The 26,236-nt window shown below is 33.1% G+C and overlaps 2 protein-coding genes across 4 annotated transcripts in view; one reads left to right on the top strand and one right to left on the bottom strand.

Annotated features, from left to right (window-relative positions):
* Positions 1-1,089: 1,089 nt before the first annotated feature.
* On the bottom strand, positions 1,090-24,753 carry LOC143256992 (glucose-6-phosphate exchanger SLC37A4-like). 2 transcript variants are annotated; one of them, XM_076515019.1, is made up of 9 exons: positions 24,629-24,753; positions 10,346-10,578; positions 8,178-8,313; positions 5,634-5,741; positions 4,881-5,045; positions 4,473-4,570; positions 3,238-3,348; positions 2,786-2,924; positions 1,090-2,120 (listed from the first exon to the last, which is right to left on the bottom strand). In XM_076515019.1, the coding sequence occupies exons 2-9, from the start codon at positions 10,553-10,555 to the stop codon at positions 1,960-1,962; spliced, it is 1,128 nt and encodes a 375-aa protein (XP_076371134.1). In that variant the 5' UTR covers positions 10,556-10,578; positions 24,629-24,753; the 3' UTR covers positions 1,090-1,959. The 2 variants fall into 2 exon arrangements, with proteins under 2 accessions (XP_076371134.1, XP_076371133.1); XM_076515018.1 differs by lacking the exon at positions 24,629-24,753 and adding an exon at positions 14,711-15,294.
* The window catches only part of LOC143256991 (uncharacterized), a 38,350-nt gene continuing 33,581 nt past the window's right edge, over positions 21,468-26,236 (top strand). For both annotated transcript variants that reach the window (XM_076515017.1, XM_076515016.1), the window contains exon 1: positions 21,468-22,493. In XM_076515017.1, coding sequence (XP_076371132.1) covers positions 22,421-22,493 — 73 coding nt within the window. In that variant the 5' untranslated portion in view covers positions 21,468-22,420. The remainder of the gene's footprint in view (positions 22,494-26,236) is intronic.

Raw genomic sequence — 26,236 nt, 5'->3', positions numbered from 1 at the left:
GCATTTCGTATTATTTCATATTTCACAATAGGTCGTAACCACCCTAGCTCTGTTTTATCTTAACTGGGAGAGAGTCAATGAGACATAGAAGGGAGACAGATGTAAAATAAGACTAAAATTAAATTAATTTAATGGATTAGCTTGGGGAGGGAGCAATGACATTTCAGGGCAACTGCCCCCCCCCCATCACCAGACTGAACTGTAGTAGACGAAAGTTATAAAGTAATGTTGAGACAAAAAAGTAAGCATTGATGTTGGTGAACACCTGAAATTTTATAATTACAACTGGAATATTAAAGAACTAGCGATAAAGTCCATACGACCTTTTAATTATATTTTTCCAAATTATTTCTGAACCGAACTGCTTGTTGATGAATGACTTATTAACTTTCTAAACACAAAACATGTGACTCACAAGTCTAGGATTTACAACGCTAAAATCAGGTGTTCGATTCCCCTCGGTTTATTTAACAGATAACCCGATGTGACTTTGCTATAAGAAAACACACACACTTATTGTGGATGTGAAGTACTACTACGGGGCTTCACTTACCCTAATTTATTGTTTCACACCCTTTGATAAAAAAAAGTGATTTCACATGTACATAATGATCAGTAAGTATTACATGATAATATTGTTAAGCAGCTACACTTCGCTCAAATGAACTTAATTGTTAATGTGTACGTTTTAACGATTCTACTATTTCTTTTCAAAAACGTTTACAGTTATCTTAGAAATTTCTTAATATATGTTAATCTTTAACAGTTATTTTATTTTATTTTCACACGTGACTTACGTGACGAGTGTGTTTATAAATCCCCACATTTTCATACGTAGTAATAGTGTGAACTTTATTCTTTAATTGTGAAGAACAATCCTTTCACACCTTTTTGCTTTTTTATAAATGTGATAACGTAAAGGCTACCGTAAAATTTAAAAAAAAACTATACATTTTGTAATTAATTCTGGTCATAATAATGGAGTTCCTTATGTATTTCAAACAGAAACTTGGTAATTCTGTCAATTTTTATTAGTTTTTACACAAACTGTTGTAACAAGCAAAAATATAAACTGACAGAATACGAAACAACATGTGAACCACATTTATTTTGAAAATTATATAAATATGTCAATAATTCGGGGATTAACATCTTCAACATTTTCACGCAAGCTTTTCTCTTACAACAAACACAAAGAAAACAATTTTTGCATTTCGCTTAAAACTGTACTTAGCAATTATGGCAAAAGAGAAAACAAATCTTACATTTTACGACACCAACACACCGCCATATTCTAATATGGCTCTTTCAGAAATGTTACCAATGAGCACGCAAGTGTTTCTGGTTAAATATTTTTGAATCACTGCACTACAATAAAACCGAAACAAAGAATCTAAGAAAGGCCGCTCTAATTCAACACTACAGCCTGTAGTTTTATAATTAATAAAAAATGACCCAAAACCTTTGGAACATGTTGTTATTTTTTTCTCAAAAATGCTCGAATTGTAGATGAATCAGCTTAAATTATACTTCATTGTACTGGTAGTGTTAGTATTAAAGACTGTGTAGTAAAGCTGTGAAACATCATTTGATAATAAATGGAAAAAACTTATTTCAGGTTTTAAATTGCTCAAAATATATCAGTAAATGCTTTAAGCTAATCTTTAAAAAGGCTTGAGATATCCCATTAGATGTTTTAAATCAATAAAAAGGTTTGAGGCATCCCAGTAAACGTTCAAAACCAATAAATCTAGATTTACAAAAACCTATTTCATTTCATATATTGGTAGACATATGCCAGTCAGTATTCTAAAACAGTAAATTCAGACTTATAAAAAGAGTTGCCTTTATTACAAAATAAAATCGTATTGTTGCAATTCTTCTTAGTTGAAAATTTTAAAATTCTAGTCCTAAGTCCCACAAAGTGTTCCAGTCTATTTTTAATCATTCCAAGTGTCCTCAGTTTTGCTTCACATGACCAATAGCTGAGCTGAGATTCCTCGTGAGAAACATGATGGCTGCTGTAATACCAGCAATGATTTCCAACAGGAAAAAGATGGCTTCCCAATTGTAGTGCTTAGCAATGTAGCTGAATGGTAAGCCAGACGTTATTGCCCCCACTGAAATAACACACATTTTAAAAATGGGACTAAAGAGCGGTACTAATCAATTCCTAGTAAATAAACACGTATATCACATTTGTTTTTAAGTAAAAAAATCCATTTTAGAACAATGTAAACTATTAAATACATGTTGGTATAAATAAAAAAATGTATATGTCATCATGAAATTTCAACCATTATTAAAATTCACTGTTTTAAAAGTAGGTTACTTACAGGTTCGCTATACAATTTTTTATTTTCTCAACTTGAACACTAGCAATTATCAGTCTAAGAATGGATGATGACACACGAAAAAGACAGATAATCGCTAACGTTACTTTTATTTACCATATAAAAGAGACATATCTAACTTAAAACCTCTAATCTGAGTAGGTAATAACTCAACAATGCCCGCTGCATATAATACTATTCTTAAGCGAAATAACAGGATTGACTGTTGCAATCGTATTTTCCCAATAGCTGAAAATGCTTGATATGTGCAGCCTTATATCACGGCTCGAATCTTTATATTTGCAGCTCAACACACGAGTCGCTAAGCCACTCCCTACTTATACTAACACAGATTGCCGATTTGCTATACATAAACCTTATAGTAGTTGTAAACACTAAAAGTTGAGTTATTGACAAGACGTCATTCGCACTTTATGTAGCATTATACTCACCATTAGCGGCTAAAGCGACTATAGCATGACAACTTCCACTCAGATGAGAAGGAGCTGACTCTGTGGCTACAACTCCAAAAATTGCTATTGGCCCATATAGACATGCTCCAAGCACAAATCCTATCGACGTGATCCAAAACTGAAAAGAAGAAAATCAGACATATGCTGGACTATTTTTTTGTTGTCACCTCGGGTATATCATCTAGCTTTCTTAATGGTTATAATTCATTCATCGTTAGTTAGAAAAAAAAAATTTAATATAAAGACAAAAAGACAAACAACAATGATTCGGCATCTTTACAATTCGAACATATAAATATCTGGCGAAATTCAAATTGCATGAAAAATAAGTAATCTGATTGTGTCGTCTCTTCAGGGTTTCTCATATAACGAGAAAGCCGAGTCTTTTTTTTTTTTGTCTTTAAGGCTTACTATTTGTTGACGCACTTTACCTTAGACGATGTGGCTGAGACAAAAAATTGTAATAAGTGTAGACAGATCATCACCCCAATCATAAAAGCAATAGCTACTGGCATGCGGAGATTCCCTCTTCCTCTTTTACCCTAAAAAATAACATACGATTTACTAAAACAGTGTTAAAAAAAAGAATAACAAATGATGTACTTTACAACTTTAATAGTCATTATGCATTTTAATCGTTTTTGTACTAATTTTAATTATAAAACCCCAATAAAAAGAACTTTGTATATATGCGTTAAATGTTTCTTTTCGTTTTCACCAAAGGCAAAATTAAAAAGATAGTCTATGACATAGAGTCCTAAAGCAAACCAAAGAAATACATTTAGGTCTCATATAATAATGATGTTTATCTAATATTTATGATTTTTTAATCCACTACATAGTTTTACCTTTGATGAAAAAGGAATCTTTATCACTCATTTGCAATTATTAAACAGTTGGTCCACTATATAATGTCAAACAATGGATTAGGCGCCATATCATAACAGTATTGACATATCTAAATCAATTTAAATTACAGTTTATGGTAAACTAATAAGAACTACATAAAATGAAAGAACGTTATTCATTTCAGTTATTCATCAAAAAGGACCTTGTAATACCAAAGTATTTACATACTACTAATTAAGATAATTACAATCAAGGCCGTGACCTATTTACTTCTACACTATCCTTAAGCAACTATTCAGTGGGCTCATCTCAATGAATCCCAAGTAAAATACTCACTGAGGTTGTTCTCTGTCACTTCTTGCGCACTTTGTTTAGAGTTTGTTGGTGTTTTAACATTCTTAATTACATAATTGGTGACTTAGGTCTAAGTAAAGCGTTTACTCACCATTGGTAATTTCTTTCCTATTTTTATACTTCTCTGAAGGTTTGTTTTACCTTACAGGTTTTGACTTGACGAATTAATCACTCTTGACTGAAAAATATAGTCATGAGATTTCCATTCATCTTTTATACATCTAATAAACCATCAGTCGTCTGATCCTAATTGTATCTATTTCCATAATATTTTCCAGTTGCTACTATAGGTTTCTATTCACATACTTGACAGATATTTACGTAACATATTCTTGTTTTTAACTGCTTCCACAGTTTACTCTGTTAGTTACATAATGTAACACTGTTTTATCTGTTTCTACATTCTCCCCAGTTGCTTATTAAGTCATTAAATCTCAGCTTTTAACACCTGTTGTTCACTCACCTGTTTCATACTTTGCTTAAGTACCCAGTCAGTCAGGTAACCAGCAACAACACCACCAAAAAACCCACCAGATTCTACGCTGCTAGTAAAAGCACTGCCTGAAAATCCACACAGATATCTTTAGCTAAGTGGTTGGTAGTTTGATAGTTGAAAAATTACGTTTAGCTTTTTCGCTTTCATTTTCTTAAATGCTTAAAATATTATTCAGGTATAACATTATATTACTACTACTGAATATTCATATTAGAATAATTACTATCATGTTGCCATTATATTTAATGAAAAATACTGTAACGCAAGCCAAATGATTAAACTATATAAAATTTTGAAGGTTGTGGTTGAAGTTGACATGTAGGTAATGTCAAGATTAGTAACATTTTACAACGAAACCTAGTTTTAGTCTCTTACCTACGTACTGAGAGTGACCTCTGTCCTCCATAAGAAACAGTTGACCCCAATCTACAGCACTGGTCTTGGCACAGAAGACAACCATGTAGCTGAAGGAAACTAACCAAAGAAAAGGGCTACGAAGTAAATCCACAAACGTCGCTGTCTGATTCTGTCGATCTGTTCCTAACAGCAGAAGACAATCGTTCATTAGATCATTTAACTCATTCATATACTCTGGATGACCAACATATTTTTCCGACTTTTAAAATAATAAATTTGTTTTTCACCTCAAGATTGGAGAAGTAACCAAGCTGGTAATAACTAGATATAGTATGAATGAAAGAACTCTAGCTAGTAAAGAGTGAAAGAAACATGAGGGGGAGAATCCCCATCCGATAAAGAACACAAATTATGTAAGGGAGGAAAGAAACATAATCTGGGAGAAATCTTCCTAGAACGTAATGTAGGGGTGTGAAAGGACACATCCTGTTTTTTTATTTTTTAATTTCGCGCAAAGCTACACGAGGGCTATTTGCCGTCCCTAATTTAGCAATGTAAGACTAGATGGAAGGTGTTAGATGTCACGGTCAATCCCACTTTTCGTTGGTAAAAAAAGTAGCTCAAGAGTTCATGAGTGTTGTTGACTAGCTACTTTCCTGCTAGTTTGTTACTTCAAATTTAGGGACCACTAGTGCAAATAGCTTCCGGGTAGTTTTGTACGGAATTAAACAAAAAAAAGCAAAAAAATCTTACATTATTTCAGTACCTTACCATCTTTCTTTTTTTCGTCTACTTCCACGCCACTTTGAAGCCCCACTTCGCTTGGTGAGTTGACAATCGTAAATGCAGAAATGCTTCCCAGTATGATGGAAATTGTACCTTAAAGAAATCAATAAACATATTTAAGACTAATTTCTATAAAAGTAATTCACTACTTAAAACTGCAAATAAACTCGATGTCGATTCGATTACAAGAAACCGAAGCTACTTTTCGATAAATAGTTTAGAAGGAACCCCTTTTCATAATATATTGTCAAAAATAAATAATACAATGACTAGAGAATTAAACTAGAAGCACGTGCATACAAGAAAGATTTACAAAAACTCTCGACAATTTGGCTAGAAACTTGTATTGCGGTACCTATGACAGTAAAAGAAATTTCTCCAACACTCGAAGTTTTCTCACCTTCTAAATGTTTAAGACAAATAGAAACAGTTAGTTGATTAAATATACTAAGATACAAGAGTGTGGTGAACTTCCTGCATATTATTATGAAAAACCGTTTATAATTATTTAATTAAAATCAGACGATGTACAGATTACAACAGTACTGCGTTGTATAGGATGACCAACATTTAAAAGTGAAAATAAATGTCAGCAAAATGTTCGTAAACACTTTGAGACAGAAAAACATCACGTGTATACTACAAAGGAGGCAGTACGACCTAGAGTTTTATTCAATAGAGATCTATTCCCTAACACTAATTTTTCCTCGTGTTTTATTGCGTCAAGCTTAAATCGAATACCATATTACTATTCCCTTATTTTTGTATATGTATATATTTGATTTTCACAGTAATTGAAAAGCAAATATATATAATGAAAGTGCAAGGGTTGAAAGGAAAGGGGTTTAGAATGAGCAAAAGCAAAATAATGATTGTAGGTACAGAATAAGTGGTGATGGTAAATGGGGTTTAATCTTTCAGAAACCTTGTTAATTAATAATTGGTTATAAAATTCATTGTCAAATTAAATCCGGATATAGTTCGTTTTAACTCTTTAGGTGTTTGAAGTTTTCTTAAATGAAAGTCACATTGTATAAAGCAATATATAAATTCACGATCAAAGGTCAAAATGTACAAGAAAATGTAATACATTTTTTCGACATTAAAGTGACATGACACAGTTTGGATTGAAGTTTGAGAATAAATCAGGTTTTTCTCATAATTGTAACTCTTACAAATGTCAAGAATGTTTGCAATGAATGCTTATTAACGACATCAGCCCTGAACCAAGGAAGCCAAATTTACCCTTAGCCTGAGCTTCACAGCAGAAATGCATAAAAACACATACGTGTCACAGAAACAAAAATTAATACACAGAAACACATACAATTTAAAGATATTATCTCTAATAGGTTTACCTTTAATCTAGTACCATTACTGGACCTTTGTGTGCCAGTGTTCGCAGCATGTTGACCAGCGTTTGATACAGAGATATTTCTTGCAGAGGGAGCACCAAATTTACCTCTTAACCAGTTTGAAAGGAATGTCCTTGTATGGTACTTCAGGGTAGTATCTTTTATATTTGAGATATATCTCACAGCACGCAACGCACACATGATTTCCAGACGTGCTTTCATTGTTAACATCAAACTGTAACTCAGTCTCTGGTGCAGAGAAAATATTATTCCAACCTGCATTTAGAACATCTGCATCACCTCCACCATCAGCGGATCGAGTACCACATCCCCTGGGTTGAGGCATATCATCATCACTTTCAGATTCTTCTTTTAAACTTTATTCATCTTCAACTGATTTCAAGTCATCCTAAGGATACGTTTGATCGAACTGCTGTTAATATTCTTCTGATTCATCTCATTTTTGCAACATTTCAACTGTTGTAAACATATTAGGCCTTTGTCTTTTCATACTCGAAGTGCTTGGTTCCAAAGAGCTACGCTTCATGATAAAAAAATAGCAAATATTTTTACAAAAACAACAAAATTGGATTTAAAAGGAGGCTGCCATTTGCAAAATAATATTAATACCGCACTTGCAACCTACCTTTATTGTAATTGACTAATTTATTTTTAGTTTGACCTCGTTTAAATGTGAGCGTTTCTCATTCCCGGTATGATTCGGCTGATAGTCAAGTCTGAAATTTACGATAACTAGGGAATACGGTCTGAGTGGGTTAAGTGCCTGCATAATATATTTTTGAAGGTTTTTGCAGTCAAGATCTATTAAAACTGTTCTCCATACAACATTTTTGAAGTTTCCTGTAGCGTGCGTGTATTAACGAAGTATCCCTTGTAATGCGTTTTGAAGGTTTCTTGTAGTAACAATTAGTTAAGTGCTCACTTTGAGAAACTACTGAAAAAAGTGTTAACTCTAATATAGTTAGAGTACCAGTTATGTGTATCCTATGAAGTATTTGTAGGTTACTTGCAGTGATGACCTATTAATTATCGCCTATATTGTAGTATTTCAGGCTCTTTGCAGCGAGGACCCACTAATTTTGTCCCATAATGTGTTTGAAGGATTATTTCAATAGCATGCTTTAAAACAAAGTAATTCAAACTAAATTCTTACCTGCTATTACAAGGCTGAACCTCCAGCCGTAATTGACAATAAAAAAAGCTGAAATAAAGGGAGAAACCCCACCAGAAATGTTCGCACTTGCTGAGAGCATACTCCACCAAGTTCCAAACTGTTCAGGAGAGTACCACTGAAAAAAGAACAGTAACATATACTTAAAATTCACCACCTTCAATGAATATTTAGATACATTAGATCAAATTCGGTTAACGTACTGATAACCAGATGGATATGTCGTCCTTACACCTTGACTTTGCATGAATATAAACTTTTTTTTAAATCATCGGCTTAAACAGAATTGTAATAATTCCACATGAAAATGCAACTTTCAACGAACTTGTATACAATGAAGCTCACCTGAATGGATGGCAACTACTTGTAGAAACACGAGCGTAAAGGACAACGTTACGAAAGTGTTTCGCCTTTTGTCTATCAAAAATGTGTGTTATTGTCATTTTTATTATAATAATAGGAAAGAGAAGAAAATTCCTTATTATTCAGATGTGTTTGTTGTGTTCTATTTGTTTACATCTAGTATTACGTCATACTACATATATTCATATTACGTGCGGTCATTAGACACACGTTTGCTGTTTTTTTTTTATTTTCAGAGGGGCATGTCCTTCGACCTTTTGAATTATATTCTTCTATTAGAAGCAGTAATACACACTTGAAAACGTTTACACGTCTCTGCATTATTAAACCTTATGTTCCTTTTAAGGTATATGGATAGTGGAGTTTGTGTAATTGAACGATTTTCCAATTTCAATTAACATACTGATTTTTTAAAAAAAGAATTTCACGAAGATGCTCTTAGGTGAATTATGATTACAATTTGGAAAGTGAATTGCTGGCTAAACATTATGGTAACGTCAATCCGATACCATGTCGAGCTAAAATCTATTGCGAAGACCAGTTAGAAACTGTAAATTTTTAACACTGATATTAGAACCAGTTAAGATCTGTAGTTTGGAGCTAAAACCTGATACTATGACCAATTAGAAATTTTAGTTTCAAGCTGTATTATCATTTGTTATCCTGGCTGAAAAAATTGCTTATGCAATGAAGTTACATGTTAAACTAGATTCAGTTGTTGGTTTTGATCATTTTTATTTACTCGCTTTTTCGTTCATGTTACACAAAATTTTCTAATTTTGAAATAATAGAATAGAGAGAGGGAAGGCATCTTGTCAACAGTATTCTCGGTTAACCCTTTGGATAGTCTGATCAAATAGTGGGTTTTGACTGCCAATTTTATGGCACACCCCACAGCCGCAGAGATAGATTTTTTTTTTCGTAGTGTTTATGTTGCACGCTCATGAAACCCGCCACCCACAGTCCGATACAACAAAAATAAGTCGCACATGCCTAAAACATATGTTATAGACATCATCAATTGATTCTCATAGTGTCATGGACGATAATATGTATTATATTCAAATACGTATTTGAAGGCACTGACGTAAAAGCAGATCGTAAGAAAGGTTACTTAACTACGTAATATAAAGTGAATTTTCTCGCACCATTTCCAAGCACTCATAAATAAAAAAATTCTGATTCTTAACGAGCCTGTTGTGAAATTATATTCTCACAGTACAAGAGATGTTTAGGATAAAATTATTTTAAATATAAATTTTTATGCTCAGTTTAGTTCAGAATATCAACTAGGATATTTAAAATTATATTCACCAAATTGATAAAATCAATAACATTCGTTTGATGAAGTGGTTGAAATTATTTAAGAGTTTATAGGCTTGGCATTGCTTGATAATTAGGGCGCTTGACTCGAAACGTGTTGGTCGTGGATTCAAATACTCCTCACCAAATATGTTCGCCCTTTCAACTGTGAAGGCGTTATAAAGTGATGGTAAATCACATTGGTAAATGTGTAGCCCAAGACTTGGCTGTGGGCGATGACTATATTCATTCCTTCTTGTCTATCACTGCTAAATTGGAGATGGTTAGTTCATGAAGTCCTCGTGTAAATTCACAGTGGCACAGCGATATATCAGTAGAATCATAACTCCTAGAAAACGGGTTTAGATACCTATGGTGAACCGAGCTCAGGTAGCTGATTGTGTAACTCTGCGCTTAACTACATAAAACATACAATCAGTCAATCAACCTAGCAAAACTGGCCTTTCACAGTTTAAGAAACCTACCTTGCGCAGTACCTTTGCACAAGAAGGCCAGCCAGCGCCCTGAGCGAAGCCGTTAACGAACCACAAAGAGGCAAAAGCCAGCAAGGATCCAGATCCTGAGAACCCCAGGGTTGCTATTCCACTCAGAACCAATCCGGAAGAGAACAGAAGCTTGGAACTGATTCTGTCAGATAAAATTCCACCTAGAAATTTGCTAATAGCATAAGCCATGTTCTGGCTGCTGGCGATGAGACCTGAAAAGTACAAACTACTTCAGTATTTCATTATAGGATGACATCCAAGTAACATGAGACGTGTAACCGTATTACCTTTGGCAATGTTCTTCATTATTGTAATTTAATGTTAGGATGACATTATAGGATATAAGTATTTAAAATATAAATAATGTTTCGTTTCACTATTTAGAATTTCACCCAAAACTATACAAGAGTTGTCTGTACATAGCGGTTCTTAATTTTGAGCTAGTAGACAAAAGATAAGGCATCTCTTCAATGATATCCACCGCCAATGTTTGAATTGCTTTTTTCTAATCAAATAATGATATAACACAGCCCCTTTTATAGTATACCTGTTGCTCCAACGTGCGGAGTGCTTGATTTTGTGGCAACGGAACCCTAACAAGGAATTCGTGAACCTTTTGTGTGTACGCAAGGTAACTATTACACTAGTAACGGACAGTACTAATAACGTTTGTATACAAATTGAATTATGGACAACTCAGTGATTGTTTTTAATATTGCATGTACAGGTGTACCAGCCTATCTTTTAACTGAGAACGATATATTAAAATATTTTTTTAGCGTTAGTGATTTTAGGGATGTAAAGACGATGTCTTAGTTATTGTATATAGTGATTTAACTAAGAAAACAATATTTTATTTTACATTTTTAGAGTGTACTTGCAGAAAATGTTTTCTATGAGAAAGCTTATATTTGTTTAAAAATTAAATATCTCAGAGTGTAGAAGAGCATTTATTAAAGTTAACTATGACGAATTATATCGCTTACCAGGAGAAACTGATTGGATACAAAGGCTCAACAAAGAATGACGTATGATTTCCAAATGCATAATACTCTGTATTGCAGTATATAAACTTATACGAAGCAAAAGATAAATATTTTAAATAGGTAGATGAAAATTGTGTTTAAAAGAAATATTTTAAGTATTTCCATAAAAAAAACTATTGTTCACTATTTTGATCATAATAATCGATGACCTAAAAAAGTTACATTCGAATTTCAATGATTCACGTGTAATGATCATTTCTAAATTGTTCGAAATTGAAACTGACGTTGTCATTGTTAATTTTCTATAAAAAAATTTATTTTGTTACCTTAAAATTAAAACAATAAGAATAATAATACACCCTAAAAGAGTTAGATCATATAGAATATATACAAGAAATCTATAATATGTTTAAAAATGGCGTATGACATATTAGAAAACAAAGCGTTGATATTGTAAAAGATAATTTGAGGTTTCGGACAAAAATATCGATTGGTTTGAATTTCGTGCAAAGCTATATGAGGGCTATCTTCGCTAGCTGTCCCTAATTTAGTATTGTAAACGTTGAAGGCAGGCATCCAGTTATCGTCACCTACTGCCCACACTTGGGCTGCTCTTTTACCAAAGAATACTCCGACTGACCGTAACTTTATAACGCCCACATGGCTGAAAAGGCGAACATGCTTGATATGGCAGGGATTCGAACCCACGCCCCTCAGGTTAGGAATCGAGTGCTTTAACCGCTTGGCCATGCCGGGCTCAAAAGTATTGCTTACAACAACAGTATCCACGCGATAAATCAATGCATTCTAACCTTTAGACATTTTTTTTGGATGTTACATACTCCTAATAAAACGTTATATTATATTATGTATTATTTAGTGAGTTAGCTTTAATTTTCACCTATTTAGGTAGTTTATTTCAATTAGAAGCTATTGCTAATTGAGGCTCAACCACGACACTGCCTATTATACCAGACACAACGTAATATACAACACATTCAAACTACAGTACTTTGTATTATAAAGTAAGATAAAAACCATAGGTTGAAACTATGGCACTGTGTATTATAAAGTAGAGTAAGATTTTAGATTGTTTTTTAATTTCGCACAAAGCTACTCGTGGGCTATATGTGCTAGCCGTCCCTAATTTAGTAGTGTAAGACTAGAGGGAAGGCAGCTAGTCATCACCACCCACCGCTAACTCTTGAGCTGCTCTTTTACTAACGAATAGTGGGATTGACCGTCACATTGTAACGCCCCCACGGCTGGGAGGGCGAGCATGTTTGGCGCGACGGGGATGCAAACCCGCGACCCTCAGATTATGAGTCGCATGCCTTAACCCGCTTGGCCATGCCGGGCCTAAAGTAGAGTAAAAACCATGAGCTCAAACTGCAGTACTGTGTATTATAAAGTAAGGTATGTCTCCGGATTTACAACGCTAAAATCAGGGGTTCGATTCCCCTCGGTGGGCTGAGCAGATGGCCCTATGTGGCTTTGCTATAAGAAAAACACACAAACACACACACACATAAAGTAAGGTAAAAAAATGTTTGAAATTATGGTATTGTGTATTATAAATTAGTGTAAACATCACAATATTTTACATTATAATGGATGTGAATATCATGTTACTGAGTATTGTAGTTGAAGCTTAAAAATCAAGATTATGTATTGTAGCGCCCCCGCTAGTACAGCGGTCTACGGATTTACAACTTTAAAAACAGCGCTTCGAATCCCCTCGGTGGGCTCAGTAGATAGCCCCTTGTGGCTTTGCTATAAGAAAAAGCACAAAGCAAGTGTATTATAATGTAATATGTTATTACCATTTATTTATTTATTCATATACATTCATTTCAAATTAATGTAAACATTCAAAACGTGATAGAGAAATGTTTACTTTAAATCTTATGACGTATTATTCAGTGTGCAGCAGATCCTGAATTAATATTTGCTGAGATAATTTTTAACATCAACCACGAGCAAGTTTTGTGTAAAAGACCACGTGATCTGTCACTCTACCATCAACAAAAACGCACTTTGTGTAAAGCGATCATTCATCCTTTTACTTTTTATACTTATCAATTTGGCCAAGCGTGTTAAGGCGTTCGACTCGTAATCCGAGGGTCGAGGGTTCGAATCCTGGTCGCGCCAAATATGCTCACTTTTTCAGCCGTTGGGGAGTTATAATGTTACGGTCAATCTCACTATTCGTTGGTAAAAGAGTAGCCCAAGAGTTGGCGGTGGGTAGTGATGACTAGCTGCCTTCCCTCCAGTCTTACACTACTAAATTAGGGACGGCTAGCGCAGATAGCCCTTGAGTAGCTTTGCGCAAAATTCAAAACAAACAAACTTATCAAGTTAATGATTAAAGTAATCGGACAAGGTGTGAATGGATGTAGAAATATATGATTATGTTTAGTTGAAAAGAAAATCATTTTTGATATTTGGAAAAAAAAAACAGTAGTCTTGATTTTACTTTGATAACTATAATGACATGGATGTTGAAGACTTTGTTTTAAGTGCAACTTTTTGTGCGTGTGTTTTATCTTGATGGTTAACGGAAGGAAAGGATTAACCTTGAACTACGCACTTCCTTATTTATTTAGTGTGATTGAAATACATCCTATACAATATAGGTATTCGTCTACAGAAATGCGTCTTACATAAATGTACAACGCCTATAAAACACGAGTACCAATCTAAAGACATCTTACACGGATGTAATGCAACTGTTATAGAACACAGGGGTACGCTTACAGAAGTACATATTCGTCAGTTGTAGAACTGCTAGTAGGAAATACAGAAATCCGCCTACGAAAGTACAGCTAACGCGGCTGTAGTGTTCCTATAAAGTAGAGGTACCCGTCTGTCTACAGAAGTACAGCTAACTCAATTATAGAACCCTTGTATATTTTGTGTTACGTTATTTAATTTGTTATTATCTACTCAACATATAAATAACTTCAACTGTAAATCAAACTATTTTCACTTTTGATAGAGTAGGATTTGTGCTCAAACAGAGAAAGAGTACATTGAAAAAGTATAAGAAAAGTAAATTGTTTTATAGTGAAACTAAGAAATTATTAGTTTACATATATATGTAATCTTAAGTTTTATTTGGCTCTAATGCCCTAAGATTTAACTTTGGTTCCAGCCTAACATTATTTTATTGAAAGAAATTTGGGAAGGAATTGTTCCAGCTGTCAAGGAGGTCTTTCGTTTAATACCAGTACTCCTCACTGGACTGACGATGAGAGAGAGATGTCAAGTTTTCAGAATTAAAAATATCAATTTCGAAAAATAATTTCTTCTCTGTGCTTTTGTTCTAAGACTTAATACATAAAAATTAAGATTTTACCTGCTTCGTTCTTACTCAGTCCTTCTTCCATTAACTTAGGCATAGCAAACGATACGCTTTTCCTGTTGTAAGCGTAACATGCATATCCTATGAACATCGTAGTGAAAATAATGAGTTGGTATGACTTGAGCTTTTTCTCCATGATGTCGGAAATTATATCTGAACGAAGAAAAAACTGACTAGGCTTCCGTGTACTTGTCAATTCCAGCAAACCCGAATCTGATGTTAGTTTCCCTTCAGACGGATCAATATATAGATTTATGTGCTAACTGTTCCCGTGTGATGTTTTAAAAACATCTAAGCTATCAGCAACTAGACCTAACACAGTGTCTTGTCTCTCGTATACCCAGAAATACAAGGACGTTGAGGGAAGAGAACATACAGTTTTTTCTCCTTATCTATATATACGTTTTGCTTTTTTATGGCATTGATCCCATTAAATCCAAATAAAACTTGGAGTATAAATATGAAGAACTGAAGATTTGTTATCACTAGATAACGAACCGTAATATTATTGTGCAGCCAGTGGCTAGAACTAGAGAATACGCTTATTTGGTTAATGCGCGAGTTCATCCTGTACATTTATTCGGTGACCTTATGTTCGCCTTACGCAACAACCCTGTTTTGATATTTGTCTCGTGTTCCAAGCTTTGGAGGTCATCTTGATCTCCCCTGCATGTCATCCCACAGCCTTCACACATACCCTTCTCTCCCAAGTAAGATGTACAGTCTGTTCACCAACGTAGAGGGTTACAATCGATTGAGTGAAACAAAAATGCTCCTTTATCTCTATATGTGTACGTCCACTTGAAATACATTTCCTGCCTATGAATATACATTATTCTCTGTTTGTGCTGAAGCACAATAGAGCAACTTAATAGATTAGTGATTAACATCCCGTTTCCATTTTATTTTAAACGTTTCCTAGTCACGTCATAAATCGCATACGAGAATCAATAATAAATCATTGCATCATGATAATGACGTAAGTACCGGGTTTCTTAGTTTTTTCTTTCGGTAAACAATTTTCGTAAAATCATTCCATAGTTTTTTGTTGTTTTTTTAAGTGCTTGCTAAGTGTCATAAAGATTAACGTTATTTCTGCTTTAACTTCATGGAAAGCAATATTTGCAAACAGTGTAGGTATGTCTGAGACATGTACACACAAACAAGCTTTCGTAACCAAACTATATAATAAAGTCAACTATTGAGTATTTTGATTGCCTAATAAAGTTCACAAACTCTATTTTAACCTAGTAACACAATAGCAAATCAATTACTGGGTATTCTGGTTGTGTAATAAGGCTGTAAAACTATCTAATAATACAACAATAAATTTATTGTTAGGTATTCTGACTGCATTATAAGGCTGTATAATTTTTAGCACATCAGTTACTTGATGTTTTGGCAACGCAAAAAACTGTGTACCTCTTTAGTATATTAAACTATAACTGGACATTCTGGCTGCGATATGTAAATCAATTGTTGGGTGTTCTGGTTGCGAGATGAAGCTGTATAATTCTCTAATAATTTTATAGTAAATCAATTGTTGGGTGTTCTGGCTTCATTATAAAGCTCCTTAACTCACTAATAATCTACTATTGTATGATAATTGCTAGATTTTATGAATTCAGCACAAAACCACATAGAACCATAACAACCTTAAACTTCTAATAAGCATACCAAGACGTCTGACAAAGCAAGATTAGTTACAATTAGTAAACCACTACTGTATCTTATTATCTGACAACACAAGATGAATTACAGTTATTATCATACCAAGATTAGTTACATTTAGTAAACCACTGCTGTACCTTATTATCTGACAACACAAGATGAATTACAGATATTATCATACCAAGATTAGTTACAGTTAGTAAACCACTGCTGTACCTTATTATCTGACAACACAAGATGAATTATAGTTATTATCATACCAAGATTTCTCATAACGCGTTTACTTCTTGTCTTCCATTTAGAGTCTAAAAATAAAACTATGAAGTCAAAGAAATAAATATTTTAAAATTCGAAGTAATCTTAATAATCTAAAATATATATTCACCAGATTACAAGATAGAATCGATATTATTGGTTGTTCGATATTCATCTAAAGTTTTATTTGGATTTTCTTTATTACCCTTGAAATACAAAGTTCTTGAAACTGAATTTTTGAAGTTTAACAGCACGTTATTTACATATAAGCTATAAGACCAGATAAGAAATTAACTAGGCTATATTTTGACTAAATGACCAGGTCAGAGATTCTCCGAGGTTTATATGAGCTAAATGACCAGATAAAGGGCTACCTAAAGTTTAGTTCAATTAAATGACTAGATGAAAGTCTCTCTATAGTTTACGTGAGCTAACTCACTAGATAAAAGACTCACTAGGATTTGTGTGAACTAAATCACCAGGTAAAACACTCCTCAGAGTTTAGATAGGCTTAATTAATCAGGGCAGGAGTTTCCTTGGGTTTAGGCATAGCATTTTGTACTTTTTCAAGATTGGCCAAATGGATAACAGCTAGCGAGCAAAACTCGACGCCACAACAGATTGACTATTACTTTTGTAACAGTGGTATCACGTCTCGAACCTAAGTATCTTTGATCTACAGGGTCATAACCTAATTAATAGGCTATTTTCAGCTTCAGGATTGGGATTGTAAAAAACGTAACCCCGTGAGAAAAAGTCCATTCTCTGAGAATGCGAACATGCAGAAATACTTGTGCGATCTAGCATCTGGCTACAAAGTACTACAGTATATGTTGCAATGTCTTATGCATCACCGATATGTTAAGAATAATTAATAATAAAAGTCCATACTGAAGAAGTGTCATAATCATTTCATGATGTTAGGTCAGTTCTCACGTTGCATTTTTTAATTATGTGTTTCAAGTTAAGCACAAAGCTATACAATGAGCGATCCTGTGTTCTACCCACAACAGCTATCAAAATCTTGTTCTAGTGTTGTAAGTTCGCAGGTATAACGATGTGTTATTGGGGCCATAATTTCTAAGTGTTTTATTAAATTATTTACTTGGACACGCAGTAGATAAGGAAATTATTGGATAAATAAAGTTGTGTAACACATATTTTATTTCATCGTCATATGATATGTCTTTGGTCTAGCACGGGTTGCTGGTTATGGAATATGACTCTTAACCTGTAGGCCGGAGATTAGAATCCTGTTGTCAAATATTTTGGCCCTTTTAGACGTAGCGTATTATAATGTGACAGTCAATCCAACTATTCTTTGATAAGTGAGTTTTCCAAGAAATGTCTGTGGGTGATGTTGAGTAGCTGCCCCCTTCTAATCTATCATGTCGAGATTAGGGATTAGCTTTATAAGTCTTCAAACGTACCACTGCACCAGCGAGAGGATCGGGAATTATTAAATGATACTTTTTAAATGTGATTTTGATTAGTATTTTAATCTAATAACATTAGAAAGCTTTCTTAAATGCTAAAAATTACTTTAAATAAGAAGAAATCCTCAGTAGTCGCGGCTGTAATTAGATATCAAATATTTCAATTCTTTGTGAAATATAAACGAAACGTTTGTAGTTGAAAAAAAAAGACTCAGTACCATTCTATAAGCTGCTATGTTGTAGCTAAAAATTAGAAAATAATATATAAGATTATTAATTATCGTATTTTTTTATATAAAAAACATTTAAGGCTTAGGTAATCCATTATATACAGAATCGATATTAACATTATACTGATTAAATTTAGACTAATCAGGAACTAGAATTTTTTCGCGATCATGTATATGTTGTCAACCAATTTAACACAAAAAATTAATATTTTATAATATGTTTAGGTGGCTCAATGATTAAAGTTTTTACAACTGAACACTTTTTCTAAAATCACTGAATGAAATAAGCTATTATGAATTATAAATTATGAATGATTAAAGAAACACTTAAAACTCGTATCGGTTAAAATCTCTCGATCTTGTAACTTATTTTTAGGGAACTACACGCCACATTGTAACCCTTAAATGTACGACTTCAAAGATAAGTACATGATATTCCCTCAAAGAATTGTTTTTGTTTGTTAGTCGGTAATACACAAAATTATACAATAACCCATACGAAAATCAAAATGCGAATTTTAACGTCAAATGCCTTTAGTCTTACCGCTGAGCTTCTACAAGGCCTGATAAGAAATCCATTCCTCTCAGTTCGAATTATTAGTGGTCAAATACTCCTTCACGAAGAGCAAGTAGAATTTTACTATAAAGTTTGGTACTAATCCTCTGTCATATCAAGTTTTATAATAAGCATGTCGAGAAAAATTAAATGAAAAAATTATAATTCAATTTAATGAAAAAATCTAGGACATTTTAAAGCAATATTTCAGCCTTTCATGAATGGTGGAGCCCCCTTATCAAATAAAAGCTTCTCCACAATGATGTGTTAGACATAGGCTTTCTCAGCTAACAATGCCAAATTATGTTAGGTTGTGAGTGGTTTGAACTTCAAAGAAATATTAGAAAACAACATTGATAAAATGATTAAAATTAGATCTTCAAAATATATAGTTTATCATACTTCTAAATTAATTTAGTGTATTAAAAACGTCTAATATTGACACATAAACAATATCACTCAGACACAAACTTGAGAGGATATAAGGATCAGGTTCTCATATATTTAACATTAAAAACTTCGTTAACTGACTTATCGTTTCCAACTCCATCTGGAAATAGCCTGGTGTGACCAGGTAATTAAGTAATTTAACTCTTAATCCAAGGATCGCGGGTTCGAATCCCTGTCACACCAAACATGCTCGCTCTTTCAGCCGTGGGGGCGTTATAATATTACGATCAATCTTATTATTCGTTGGTAAAAGAGTAGCCCAAAAGTTGTCTCTAGCCCTCTAGTCTTACACTGCTAAATTAAGGACGGCTAGCGCAGATATCCATCGTGTAACTTTGCGCGAAATTCAAAACAAATCAAACCACCTGGATATACATGTCATTTATTACAGGGGTGGAGCCGGAGCGAAAAAAAGATGTGCGCTGGCACTTTTTCAATCCCTTTATTTTCAACTGCTAATAAATAGAACTATATACGTGTATAATAGTCATTCTTTATAGTTTATGAATGATTAAAACGACGAATATTAACGTTGTTTCTTCCATAGTTTAAACACAAGTGTTTAAAAATACACTTCTGTCAAATATCGTGTGTATGTTTTTGTGAAGGCACCTTCCCGAGTTCATATACACAAGATTTTGTTTCAATAGCAACGTCCTCTTTCATTCCAAATCAAGTATTATATAAATGGAAGAACTTTCAGGCAACCATAACCGGGAAAAGAATCGGAATTCAGCACTTTTTTTTTCATTCAACAGTAATTTATTGAAGTTAAAGTTTGATGAAAAGCTAATTTAGGTTTTCATATATTATTTCAAGTTTTTTTATATAAAACTTTTAAAAAATCGGAAATAATCGTTCAATTCAAAGCTAAAATATTAATTTGAATGAAAATTAATGTTCTCTTTCATTCTGGAATACTCTGTGATGCACTCTTTGTCTCTATACTACTTATATTTATCTGAATCGAAATCGAGTCAATTCTTAGGTTAACCTGTTTTGTTTCTTTGTGATAGCTTGGATTCATAAAAGTGCTTAATCATTGCAACAGAACCAGTCTGTAAAATAATTAGGTTTTTGTTTCTCAAATCAACAGTAATTTTTGTTCAGTTTCCCATTGTGATGTGTTAGATTTACATAATAGATCCCATACTGTTAAAATTTAACAATTTTAGAACAAATCCTCTTTGGATTTATGTGCAAATTAACTGTTGAAATAGGCACAGAGAAACTAATGTTATCTAAGCTAAACAGATTATGGAGAGTATTCAAGGAACATTAATATGGTTTGAAAAAAACAGACAAATTATGGGGTTCTGTTTCATTAGAAACTACGCTGCAGGAATATTCCCATGCACGATGGAGCGTTATCAGACGTGACAGTCAGGACTGTTGCGACGTAGTGAGGCTCCAACATTATTTTAGACATAACGCATTCAGTCTCTGTACAGCATAAATTATCAATTCACAATGTTTGAATGCTGAAAATCAATGAGAAATTTAATTGTATCAATAAAAGCAGAGAATTATCCTACATAAAAGCTATATATATATGTATATCGCAAAATTTTTGTTTGTTTGTAAAAGAAACTGAATAACAATCTTTCTAATATGTACTCGGACTGAGACAACTCTCCAAGAATCGTTTGCTCCATTAATACTTGATAAAGAAAGAGTTGAAAGGTGCATTGAATTTTACTTTTAAATATACACAAACGTTGTCTGTTTCAGGTGATCAGAGCAGATTTAAATAATGTTATAATTTTACTGTAACACACACTTCCAGACTTAATGGTGTTACTTACTGATTTCAAATGGCCGAAGTAGTTTAATATAGAACAGTTTTCTTGATCAAAATACTATCTATCTTGAAGTGTAGGAACGCAATTAAAAAAAAAAGTTTGATCTTCACAAGAACCTTCCTGGTTGGACATTTGAATTTTTATAATCACACCATTCAGGATGTACGAAAAGTTGGTTGCTATAAGCCCCATGTCTGTACAAGTTTACAGAATATGGTCGAAATGTTTCCTCAAAAGTGATAGAGAACTGAAAATATGTAATTTAGACTATCTTCTTAGGCGCTATGTCGAAAAATATCTGCAAAAAATACAACAACAACACAAAACAAAAAGAGTAACAAGAAACTTTTTGATTACAGCCTGCCTCTTCTGATTGGCCATTATTGACTAGATAACTGTGGCGTTCATTATTTGGTTACTACGACTGGCTGTTGAATAAAGAACGGAAATGCATGACGTAGTCTAGCGAAAGGGTTTTACCGGAGGTGACCAGTGTTTCGAAAATAGCTCAGTAGCCACGTAGAGTTAATCTGATACAAACATAAAGGAATCTTCTCCCTCCACCAGGTGTCAGTGTCTGCTACTTGTTGATCTCGATGCCTCTTACTTTCGATAACCTGCATGTTCTGTAGACATATGAATTTAGTATAATTAAAAATAAAACATTTGTTACAGGACAGTTTGAAAAATCGATTATGTCTTTCAGAATATAATTTTAAAATAATAACCAATAGGCAGGAAAATTACTAAAAAAGAAAGGTGTTACAGACGATAGAGTGTGTGTTTGTTTATTTCGTCACAAAGCCACATTTGGCTATCTGATGTGTCTACCGTGAGAAATCTTACCCCGTATTTTAGAGTTGCAAACTCGTAGATTTAACACTTTCTCACTGATGGACAAAATCATAAGAAGAAATTAAGAGAAAACAAAATTTATAAAGTATGGTACGCGCAAACAGTTGACTCGGCAACCTTAAAGATTATCCTCGAATAAACTATGAGATTAGTAGCACATCAATAATCCTCTCTGAGAGCAAAAGCTTGAGTAAAACGCGGGATGAAGAGTCTTACTGAACCAGTTCAGAGACACAAGGTATAGCCAGCAAGATATAGGGGAGAATTGAAAGAGATTTCCAGAGAGAAAGTTGAAAAGCAGTCCAAACCAAATCTCACGTACATTTCTCTTTTAAGTGGTCAACAAAATGTTGAAGATACGGTTGATAGAAAAAAACAAAGAATAGACAAGACACGCAATTCTTTTGGAACAAGACCATAAGATTGGTTGAAAGACATCTTGGCATAAGATGTTATCTTTGCGGAAATTACGATTGTTACTAACTTGGTTACTTTCCGTCTTCTGTCCGTCGATAATCACAGGTAATATCCTTATATTGTAAGTATATAGAATGGATAATTATACGTAACATCATTAATTTGTAGATATATGCAGTCGATAACAACATGTACCTTTTATCTTATAAATATATAGAGTCAATAATCATAGGTAGCCTTCTAATGTAGTAGATTTATACTATCGATAATAGCAGGTAACATTCTTATATTGTAGATATATATACAGTCGATAATCAAAGGTGATACCCTTATATTGTAGATATATGGAATCGACAATCATAGGTAACATCATTAATTTGTAGATATATAAAGAGTCGATAATAACAGGTAACACCATTATCTTATAGATATATAAAAAGTCGATAATACTGTAGACTTGTGCCGTCGGTAATAACACATAACATCATAAATATGTAGATATTTCTAGATATTGTCGGTAATCTCAAGTAACATCGTTATCTTGTACATTTGTACTCTACTATTCTAACTTTTAAGCTTACTCTATGTATAATGGCCAGAGCTATCTTATTGTTAGCCTGCCGAGTTGTGGAATTGATATTCCACTGTTTTTATCCCGTTACCGCAAAAAGAAACAAAAACATATGTGTAAAAACGGCTGGTTTGGGTTGATATTTTTTTTTTATCTGAAGGAGCGAACAAAGTTTCGACTTTCTTCGGTCATCGTCAGGTTCACAAAGAAAGAAAGAGGTAACTGACCGATAGCTGACCACATGTTTGAAGAGGGTTGTAAGAAGGTCCAAACTTTGTTCGCTCCTCCACATAAAAAAAAATCTCAACCCAAACGAGCCGTTTTTACATATATATTTCTCTACAAGTGGGTTTTCTCGTCATCACTGATTAAAAAAAAAAGTATAATACTGCTCTTAGTACTTTGAAACCATAGGAATGTTATTAGAATGATCGTCAAATCCAGTTATCTGGTTAGACTAGCTGAAGAAATAGTGAGTACTGTTGTCTTGATACCTTTCTTTTGTTTTATCAACTCAGAGTTGAGAATACCTGGTGGAGATGATATCTGTGTAGTTGTGCACTATTCCATACAAAAAATCGTTATGTTACATCTCCATCAAAGTTTATTTACACTACAATATATTAAAACTCTTGATATGAAAAAAAGAAAATAAAACGTTGCTACTTAAGGTGATAATATGTGCAGGTTAAAATCATTTATTACCTTAGCTTAGAGGAAAAGAAGTTCATAAAAATGGTCATGACCTATAACACAAAGAGATTATTGGTATATATGAATATGCTTCATAACTGTAGGGAAAATCAGTTTATATATATGAACACGAACTTAACTCAAGGGATAGTGCATAATTGATATATAAACATGCTTTACGGCTATAGGGACAATTGGTTTCTATATATGAACATTACCTTAACTCAAAGGATATTTGACATATAAGTATGCTTCATGGCTATAGGAATAATTAGTTTATATATATAAACATCGTCTTTAACTCAATGAATAATGAAGTATTAATGAATAATTCTGTGTTTCTCCTGTTTTCTGTGTAAAACACTTTAGAAATTCTAGCAGCAAATAATATTATTCGTTTCATGTCTGGTTGCATTCGTATTAAAAATTCGATAAAAAATTCCAAGAACCTGCAAGAAATTTAGTAAATATTATGGGGTTACATAAGTATCATTTTGCTAAATACACTTTAAATTATTCATAGAGCTTGATGTTTGGAATTATGATATGATAAAATTAAGCTTTTTATTAATAATAATAATCAACGCTTTACTCCACCAGCTTTTGACTGAATTTAATTCTAAATTTAATTCTAAATTTAATTCAGTTTCATTCAAAATATAGAATTCGGTGTGATGCTGGTGCCAGAAAGTTTATTTATTTTTAAAGCAAAGCCGCACTAAACCACACGAACCCCGAATTTTAGCAATGTAAGTTTGTAAACTTACTGCTGTACTACCGGAGGATATGCTAATAAGAACGTATACCATTATTTACAATAATCAAATAACATGGAGTTTCTTTCACTTGAGAACATTATTTAGTTAGTTTTCTTACGCTAACAGAAAGAAAAATATATCATTATTTCCAATGCCAATTTAACGTAAAATTTATTCGTCCTATTATTTTTAAGAACATTAATAAAATAGCTAGATACCTCCGGTTTTAAAAACTCAGTGAAAGTAGTCCTAGTATCTGGAAAGAGGTAGTCTTACTCCTGTCATGAACTTTATGGCACAGAGGAAAACAATAAGTTCATTTCATCCGTGTATCCTTCCTCTCGAGATGATTAATCAAAACTGCATCAAACGAGATGAATCAACTGTATAACTTTCCAACCGTATCTCCAGTGGTCTGGTTGAACAACATGGGTGGGCTAGGTCGCTGACAGAGGAAATTGATAGTTTGATGAACATTTACAAGTTAGAAACTGGTTTGTCTGGAATGATGACTGATGTATGTTTTACAATATACTTGTTCCACGTACGACAATATATGAACAAGAACTGTATTTTTGTTCCTATGTCACGCACTATCAAACATAATTTAATGTGACTTCTCGAGAGGTGATACTTTAATGTAATACTTTCTGGTAAAACTTCATAGTTTATGTCACCTCTGCAATGTTTCTAAGAATGAACTAATCTAATCATTAAAGTTAAAAAAACTAGTTCGTTAAAAGAATAAAAACAGCAGTGGTATATAGGGTGTTTTTAGTTGTATTATACACACTACTGTAAGCTTATGTTTATACGATGTTAGAAGAATAGGTAGCACTGATGTTAAAAAGCATTTTTGACGTATTCAACATATAAAATATTTCAGATACAATGATTCGATTCGCCATTTGTTACTGAGCTATGCGGAAAGCCAATATATAATTTAATTCATCATTTATTGCTTAAGCTATACTGAAACCAGTCTCTATTCAATTCATCATTTGATAACAAAGAATTTTACGTCCCGTCAGTAACATCTGCCTATTACCTAATTTAATAAATAAAATAAGGCTTTTTAGAGTGGTATAACGTATACTATGTGTATAGTATTTCAGCTGTAACAAGAATGTAACTATACTTATACACGTCATAAAAATTACAAAAATTACGTATGATGTAGGGATGGCAATGCCCTAAAAGTACACAAACAAGGTAATGATAAATACACAAGCCATACAAAAAATTCCTTCATAAGTAGCCACTAAGTACTGAAACAATCTTACAAGCTTATGATTATTAGGAACTATAAGAATGTATAGCATTATTCAGTTTAAGTTCTTGTATTCAAACCTGAATTCGTGCAACTGACAATAACTCAACGATTAATTATATGTTTTCGTGTGTATTTTTCTCATAGCAAAACTACATGAAATTATCTCCTGTGTCCACCGAGGGGAATCGAATTCCTGATTTTAGCATTGTAAATCCGAAAACTTATCACTGTTCCACCATTTAGTTGTAAATAAACGTTATTTTTGGACATATTTGGCTACTTATGGTATGGTTTTAAGTATTCACCTCTACCTTGGATTTGTATTTTTTGCCATTCTAACATCATCCTTAATTTTTACAATTTTTATTACTTTTATATATTTATTTTTTTAAAAACAGCTTCATTGAAGTTGGTTGTTAAGTGAACTTGTTTTTTTTTTATTTTCCTAAATCAGTAGCAATATATATTGTTAATATCATATTAGTTTTTGCTAGTTTTTTTACTGCACTTGTAAAATGACCTCAGGTATTAATATTATACGATATAGTTAGCT

Source organism: Tachypleus tridentatus, chromosome 7 (genome assembly GCF_004210375.1).
Source record: "Tachypleus tridentatus isolate NWPU-2018 chromosome 7, ASM421037v1, whole genome shotgun sequence".
In the NCBI taxonomy this organism is placed as follows: domain Eukaryota; kingdom Metazoa; phylum Arthropoda; class Merostomata; order Xiphosura; family Limulidae; genus Tachypleus; species Tachypleus tridentatus.
This window is presented reverse-complemented; position numbering and strand designations above follow the sequence as displayed.

Coding starts and splice junctions, on each gene's coding strand:
- LOC143256992 (XM_076515018.1), bottom strand. CDS start 14,852: ATGGAGAAAAAGCTCAAGTCATACCAACTCATTATTTTCACTACGATG. Junction 10,579..14,710: donor ACTGAGTAAGAACGAAGCAG/GTAAAATCTTAA, acceptor TGTACTTTTCAG/GTCTCATCGCCAGCAGCCAG. Junction 5,742..8,177: donor GTTCAGCCTTGTAATAGCAG/GTAAGAATTTAG, acceptor GATTTCTTTAAG/GTACAATTTCCATCATACTG.